Genomic DNA, 8018 nt, shown 5'->3' with positions numbered 1-8018 from the left:
CTTTCTATTAAAGATCTACACATACATGTAGGGGGATCAACAATCTGTACCTGAGATAACTCCATTCCAGGGCCTGTTCTACTAATGAAAGGTTAATGTCTTTATCTTCACACCCAGTGCTGACTGGTGACTGATTGGAGGCAGCTTTCTGCGTACTCTTAGTCATAGCCAACTCTTTATTGGCTATCAGTTTGCACACCATCTGCTGACTGAACACACAAACTGCATTCAAATACAAACCTGCCAAGTAAATGAAGGCAGAATAAAAGCCCCCCAAAAAAACGCCTATTTTTTTTCTGCAGTCCAGAAAAAAAAAATGTTAGTCACACACTATCCAAGTTATAGAATAGTATTAAATACACAAATGTATACATGTATTCCTACTAGTTTTATTTCTCATACTGTTAATTGCTTTTAAAAGATGCATATGGATCTAAAGGAAGCCTATTGTAGTTTTAAGGTGACTTATCTATATTATGCATCTGCTCTTACCCAATTGCTCCTGCAAGATCAGTTAAGTGTATCTTGTCTGATCAGATGTTTTTAATATAAGACTTCAGCATGAAATTATTAAAGCATTGTCAAAACTTAAAGGAAAAGATCAGATAGATTAGATCAGGTAGCAAAGATAACTTAATATGCAACTGTTTTTGTAATATTAAAAATTTAACAATGTATTAACCATGAGTATGATACAAGAGGTATATATTGTAGATGATAGAGGAAAATTGCACATCCTAAAAATGTAATCAGTAGCCTCCTCCATAACAGGAAGGAGTTTCATTTTTTTCCACATCTTTTTTTACGGTGGCCCTGAAGGACGAAACACATTTACAAAAGATGAAAGACTAACAAAGTTGGAAACAAATGTACATTTATTTTGAACGGAAAGGGAGTGTATCAAATACAGTAAGTGATCTAGGAGTGATCGAGTGAGGGGTCATTTAGTTTGTTTGGATGAAGAGAAACCAAACGGAGCAACGTTTGGTGCTGGATTTATTTCAGTTTAACTGTCAGATCCATCTTTACCAAACAAGGTCTGCAAATAAACTCCATCCAGCTTTCTTTCGGACAACATTTTCACAGTTTTCCATCAGATACAGAGGCCCTCACTTTTGGAACAGTTTACCTGGTCATATAACAAGTAACAAAAATTTCAACTCATTCAAGAAACAAACCATAACATTTCTACTAGGTGAGTAAAGTAATGCAACATGATACAATTTTTAATGCATATTTACAAACACATAATCTCCCAACTTTCCTGACTTATAAATATTCTGTTATTTTGTTTTGTTTGTTTTTTTAACTTTCCCTTCTTTTCTTTTCATCATTATTTTAAATATTAATCTCTCTTATTAATCTTTTTTTGTTTTGTATGTAGATATTCTGTTTCTAAATTGATACTTTGTCTTCGTGTTGATTATTTTCGACAAGCCTGTTAGGGTTTTTTTGGCTCCTCCTGCACATAACCATAGACTGTAAATAAAAGTGGACAGCGTTGCTCCGCCTCTTCCCGTTGTATGGTTCTGAAGCCAAAAAATCCCACTCCTGGGCAAAGCCATTGTGCAGCCAGAGCCTGCAAAGCCACTGTAACAAGCTCCGCCCTACAGCGTAGCGTCATAAGACGCTGTGTGCCCTTTGAAGTTTCCCTCTAGGCGGCTGTGAATCAAAGGAAACCCGGAAGTAAAACCCAGTTTTTTAAACTCTAATAACTAACGAAAAAGGAATTTTTCAGGAAAAAGAGGACTCGGACACAAAACAGTCAAATAATAACTACATATCCCCACAGCATATGGATGTGGGAAACATTCGTACGACGTGTATTTATTTTTTAAAGTTTGACTGAGACGGATTTTTTGACCTATATTGCAGCCAGCCACCAGGGGGCAGACACACTGCTGAAAGCCTCACCACCAGCCTAGGGAACGTCTCCCTTGCACATAACATGTTAGTGGTTAATTCTTAATATCTTGGCTTGTGTTATTCAACATGCAATGTTTGTTTTGTTCTTTCATATGTGCAATAAATAAATAAGTGTGAAGTGCTATACTTTTCCTTCACAAATGTGGGAATGAAATTGCATTGAAATGTACAAAACAGTGAAATTTACCTTGCCCAGCACCCCTAAAAATCCGATCCTAGAATCGCCCCTGGATATCAGTACCACACATACTGTACATTTGTAAATATTAGCACATTCATCCCGGTGCAGTAGATGGCGGACTTCACTTTGTGTTGTTTCTAAAAACCCACGAAGAAGAGTCAGAAGCGGAAGAGACGTGGCACATAAACACACAGAGGAAGGAACCAGCTAGCAACACACAAGTTTCCTGATGACAGCTCTACTTCTATGTGAATCTTACACGGAAGCTTAAATGACAGTCATACAACATTTGGTGAAACGAACAGGACTTAATTAAAGTCTGTGTGACAGGTATCGTCTTCCTATTTATTATTTGAGTCGTAACTTCCTAGCTAGTTTAGCTTGCTAACGTCACCTCACCTGATAACTTCCAGCTAAGGTAGCGGCTAATGTTAGCTCGTATGAAAGCCAAAAAGGTGTTATGGTTGACTGAACCCGTCTGTTAATGTTGAAAATGACTAATCAACTGATCAACTAACTAATGTTAAGTCGGTTAAAACAAAATTATAGGTGTGTAGCCAGTTATGGTCTAAGAAGCACAAGTCATGTCCTGAGATAATTTAAATGGCACACAGTGATGGATGGCATTCAGAAAGAGCTAAGAGATCAATTATATGGCATGCTAACTCAATGCTCGTTTTATCGCTTTGCAGGGAATGATCTAAAAGTCAAAATCCCCCTTTCTTATAGATCAGTAAAACCTTGTCAGGTTATCATTCTCGCATGAGACTGGCCCATCCAGTATTCGTGGCGTGGCTGTAGGTTATCAACAGTAAGTCAATGTATTGAGCAATTAAGCAAAGGCCTGTGTTTACTAAAAGACATCAAGCTTCATTATCAACCTCTGATTGTTCCTAAATATGTTTTAAAGCTGTATGTCATGATGACATGGAACTGAGAAAAACGGGAGAGGGAAAAGAGATGCAACTAATTTATCAAAGTGTATTTTATCTTATATCCCATAATTGTCATTAACTGAAGTCAGATTTGATTCATTCAAATTGACTGTGAAACTACTGATGGCAATAAGTAGTTGGCAGTGGTTGTATTTGGTGTAAATGCATGCACATACTGTAAAAGTAACTCAACTCAACTTTATTTATGTAGCACCTTTCATACATAAAAACATGCAGCCCAAAGTGCTTCACAGAACAACAGAGAGACAGAAAACAACATCAATGGTAAAATTATAAAAGGCATGATTATAAATAAAATACTTTAAAATAAAATGAAATCAATACAGTAAAATTAATGAAATAAGTAATAGTGGAAATAAAATTTAAAAATAAGGTCAGATGGATACAACAAATAAATAGATACATAATTAAATAAGATAAATATATGTTAAAGCAATGATTCAAATAATAATGGTTAAAATAATAATACAAATAATACAAAACAAAAAGTAGTAAGGATAGACCACATCCTGACATCATTGACGTATTTCCCAGCCCACAAGTTGAATAATTTCAATAGTTTATCACAGACAGGTGACACACACTACACACTACACACACATACACACTACACACTACACACACACACTACATACAAGGACTCTACCTCAGCGGCTTTTGCACATTAACTGTTTACTTAATCATTTACTTACCTCATATACTGTCTGCATCTTAATATCATTTGCACTGCTATCTATTTTCATTGTCCATTTTTAAACTGTCACTGCACTACCTGCACTGTTTATGTAGTATTTTTTGTACAACTGTATTTTGTTATATTTTATTGTATTTTATATTTAAATTTTAGATATTTAAAAGCTGGAAGAGAGAAACAGAATCTCATTTTTCCTGTATGTCTCGTATATATAGTGAAAATTAACAATAAAAACCTTTGAATCTTGAATATGTCAAAATATCAATATTTGGCATCAGGGTAATGCTAATTGTATTGCATGAGTCAGGACCACAATATATTGCTGTATAAATATTTTGCCCAAACTTACTTTAGTCACACCAGACACCTCCAGTGTGCCTGATGAAATTTATGCTGTAAGGACAAAGGGGAAATGTGAATTAATGCTTCTTTGGCTCTGTTGGTCTGTACTCATGAGAACGTGGCCCTCAGGACAGACAGACTCAATGCAAGCCCTTTAATGTTATATGCTATCACTAATTAATGAAGACACTTTTTTTTCTTACTTCTTCCCTCTGCTCACACTTAACATGTATATGACTTACATAGCAATGAGAACTACATGTTTTTGTTGTGTGCATTCATAACAAACCTGCATATGTTGTTTGTGCTCTCCCCAGCAGGTGACTATGGGTCTCTGCAAGTGCCCAAAAAGAAAAGTGACCAATTTATTCTGTTTCGAGCATCGTGTCAATGTGTGCGAGCATTGCCTCGTCTCAAACCACAACAAGGTCAGCGAGTTAAAACGATCACATGATTTGAATCATGAAAAGGAATCAAAGTTATAACACAGTTTATCCATTTGCTTCCTTTCAGTGTATTGTGCAGTCATATTTGCAATGGCTTCAGGACAGCGATTACAACCCCAACTGCACTCTGTGTAACACCCCACTGTCTGCCCAGGACACTGTCAGACTCGTCTGCTATGGTAAGATTACCAGCTCAATGAAATAATGTGCCTTTATATTGGAATGAATGGTCTACTCTTTCAAAGGAAGCCATGAGTGTACAAGGAAAATGATCAATTACATATAAATACACATTTTTCCACTTGGTTCAACATATAAATGCCAAACAATGTAGATCAAATTAATTTTCACATTTCTGTGCTGCAGCATCAAACAATGGTATCCCACCTCTGTTGCCATGACTTGAAGCTTATTATTCCTTCAACAGATGTGTTTCACTGGTCATGTCTCAATAACTTGGCATTGCGGCTGCCCCTCCACACGGCTCCAGCTGGATACCAGTGCCCAGCCTGTCAAGGTCCAGTCTTCCCCCCATCTAACCTGGCCAGCCCTATTGCTGATGTGCTGAAAGAACAGCTGTCATCGGTTAACTGGGCTCGAGCTGGTTTAGGGCTGCCACTGGTAAGGGGCTTATATTATATGTGTTGATGTCACAACCATTACAAAGTGAAAATGTATCCCGTGAGAAGGCAAATAATCCACATTAAGAATTGGGAATTTTCTGTCTCTATTTGATGAGAAAATAGAAAAGAAGTGAAACAAGATGGTAAGAGTATGGAAATGGAAGGTGCAGGGAGTCATCGTTAGTATAAAACTGCATTAAATGCGCTTATATTAGAACATTAATTATTTTTTGCAAAAGAATAAATAGAACTGTGTTTGTCTGTTGAGGACCTTACTACGTTCCATTCTGAGACATCTGCAAACTGGCACAAAAATAGATTGTATTTTGCGCAGTGCTCTTTGGATGGATCTAAAAACAGCAGATGACCTTAGAATAAGCAGAAATACTGATGTATGTATGCACTAGTGGACCATTTGTATTGCAGAGTCCTGAGATATTAACATCATTTATCTACATCTTGCAGATTGAGGAGCCTATTGGGGACCTTGAAGAGACTGCAGCTAATGATGTTACAGATTATACCGACTGGTCAACATTTGGTGGTGAGCATTCGTGTTTACATTTCAATATGTGCTTTATATTTATTTATTTATTTACTCTGCATTCATTCAGTGGTTCAATCAAACCCTTTTTGTCTTTTCGCAGCACAAGAGCAAAGTAACATTTACCCCAGCCACTCCTACAACACCAGCCTCAGCCCACAACCCACATCTGTCCCACCTCCAGCTCAAGAGGACCAGGCAGATACCCGTAAAAATGGAGACCCACTCCTGCAGGATCACTCTGTGATCAATTTCACTACTACTGCCACTACCTGTGACACGGTTACATTACACACTGGTAAGTGCTTACAAAATATATAAATCCTTTAATAACCTAAAAAACATTCAAAATATAAAAGGTCAGTTTGTGCTCAAACTGAACTGAACATAAAACTACCCTTTATGTTGAAAGATTCACTAATAACGTGTTTAATTCTCCAGCTTCCTCACCAAGAAAGATCTATGACACACGTGACGTTGGTCACAGCACCGTCACACAGATTGACTTTGATGATGACAAGTACAGAAGAAGACCAACACTGAGCTGGTTTGCTCAAATTCTCAAGTAAGTATCTACATTTGAATTTGAGCTCTCTTTATTTCTTTATCAGCAGGAACAAATGTCATTACACACGTCACTTTGATTCCTGATTATTTTTTCTTTCCCTTTCAGAAACCTCACAGGTGGAAGGCGGACATCTCTGACCTGGAAACAACGCGTCTTCATGCTCCTTCTGGTTGGAGTTCTGGGATTCTTTACACTGATTATCATCATGGCTAAAGTCGGACGTGCCTCTGCGGGCTCAGACCCAAATTTAGATCCTCTTCTTAACCCAAATATCCGTGTGGGGAAAAACTGATAACAAGAATTGATTCCTTCTTTTCCTTCTGTGTTACACAATATACGCCTGTGTAGGCTGAGCTGAAATGGGACTTTTCAATAAACCGTGAGCCCAGCAGAGGGAGCTATTTACCCGAGTGAATGGGGAAAAGAAAGAGACACTGAACCTCTGTAGAATAGAGGTAATCTCTGGCTCCATTCATTTACACAAGGCAGTAGGAGCATGCCACAGCCCTTCACAGACTTAAGAAAATGTCATTAAATTCAGGAGCTTACCTATGATTCTGGTAAAGCTACCCACAGCTCTAAAGGTGACCAAAGCCCTAGAGCTTGTAGTCAAAGGATCCATCAGTTACTGCTTTGAAAAGGCGGTGATGGAGAGAGTTTGTACTTTTACTTACAGTTCCAGCTAACAAGTGTCAGTGATCTTTTGAAGTGGATTTTTTAATTTCAGTAGAAACTAAACTCTCTTGATGTTGAAAAAACGTCTTTTGCTAGCAGAGAAGTCAGACTGTACATTACCAAGAACACAACATTCATATACATATATATGAGTTTATAAAATAATTCCACTTTGGGTTTCTGTTTAAGCTGCCTTTGTGCATTTCTTCTTTGGACAGGACATCCGACTGGAATCTGATAAACCCCAGAGAATAAATACACAACTATTTATGGGTGTCTGCTTCAAGTTTGAAAAGGCATTGCTTTTAGATTTGGCACACATGCTGTATGTATATTTTCCAAATGTTTATTTGACTGTCTATTAAATGGGAATAATTCAGATTTTCAGTATCATATTATTTTGATTTATCAGTGAAGCAATGTATTTACTTGCCTGCAAGGATAAAGGTAAGTTTGAAGAATTTCTGAACTGCCAGGTGTGTAACAGTTGCTCTAGCTCATAAAAGTATTTCAAAAAAACTACTGCTTATTTGAATACAGTTCCTGAAAAAATGTTAATTGATTGTCCAGCTTACATGAACGAGTTAGTGGCGAAAGCGGCAAATTGATGCTGTCACGGTGGACTGATAAGTAAATATGTGATCCTACCATAGACTGTATAAATAATGGACATGGTATCCGTGACGTCACCCATCTGTTCCTGAAGCGCTGTTTTGAGGCCGATCGTCTGCAGCAGCCATATTGCTGCTGTCGAGCAATTGCTGTCGAGCAATTGTGACGTAAAGAGGCGGGCTTTGAGCCTCCTAGCCAACAGCTACAATGTTCCTGCCAGTCAATAAAGTCAGCTGTGCCTCTCATCGGAAGACTCGTAATCTCAATACCTTCAAAATTGCTGCGTTATGAAAAAAAAACACCCCCCCTTCAGTGTGTGCCGATCGAGAAATGAGCTATCCAGACTACACTCTTCTTTTGTACCAGGCTGTAAAAATGTTTATTTCTGCTGTAAAGATCGGCTTTTTTGAATTGGTGTGTATGTGGTTTCCAGTACTTCCGGAGCCAGCCT

At 37.7% G+C, this 8018-nt stretch overlaps 1 protein-coding gene across 3 annotated transcripts; it reads left to right on the top strand.

Annotated features, from left to right (window-relative positions):
• The first annotated feature begins 2260 nt into the window (after nucleotides 1-2260).
• On the top strand, nucleotides 2261-7336 carry zfpl1 (zinc finger protein-like 1). 3 transcript variants are annotated; one of them, XM_034684558.1, is made up of 8 exons: nucleotides 2261-2437; nucleotides 4420-4527; nucleotides 4613-4724; nucleotides 4973-5166; nucleotides 5634-5712; nucleotides 5816-6010; nucleotides 6154-6277; nucleotides 6386-7336. In XM_034684558.1, exons 2-8 carry the CDS (start codon nucleotides 4426-4428, stop codon nucleotides 6570-6572), a joined length of 993 nt encoding a protein of 330 aa, XP_034540449.1. In that variant the 5' UTR covers nucleotides 2261-2437; nucleotides 4420-4425; the 3' UTR covers nucleotides 6573-7336. The 3 variants fall into 3 exon arrangements, with proteins under 3 accessions (XP_034540449.1, XP_034540448.1, XP_034540450.1); XM_034684557.1 differs by having other exon boundaries at nucleotides 4417-4527; XM_034684559.1 differs by lacking the exon at nucleotides 2261-2437 and adding an exon at nucleotides 2898-2918 and having other exon boundaries at nucleotides 4417-4527.
• The last annotated feature ends 682 nt before the right edge of the window (nucleotides 7337-8018 follow it).

The sequence above is a fragment of the Notolabrus celidotus genome, chromosome 5, assembly GCF_009762535.1.
Source record: "Notolabrus celidotus isolate fNotCel1 chromosome 5, fNotCel1.pri, whole genome shotgun sequence".
Lineage (NCBI taxonomy): Eukaryota > Metazoa > Chordata > Actinopteri > Labriformes > Labridae > Notolabrus > Notolabrus celidotus.
Note: the sequence above shows the minus strand (reverse complement) of the source record. Positions and strands in the feature narration are given on the sequence as shown.

Bases quoted from the DNA above. Each gene is read 5' to 3' on its own strand.
- zfpl1 (XM_034684558.1), top strand. From the start codon at position 4,426: ATGGGTCTCTGCAAGTGCCCAAAAAGAAAAGTGACCAATTTATTCTGT. The intron at 4,725-4,972 runs GTAAGATTACCA...TTCCTTCAACAG, and splicing joins TGTCAGACTCGTCTGCTATG to ATGTGTTTCACTGGTCATGT. The intron at 5,713-5,815 runs GTGAGCATTCGT...GTCTTTTCGCAG, and splicing joins CGACTGGTCAACATTTGGTG to CACAAGAGCAAAGTAACATT.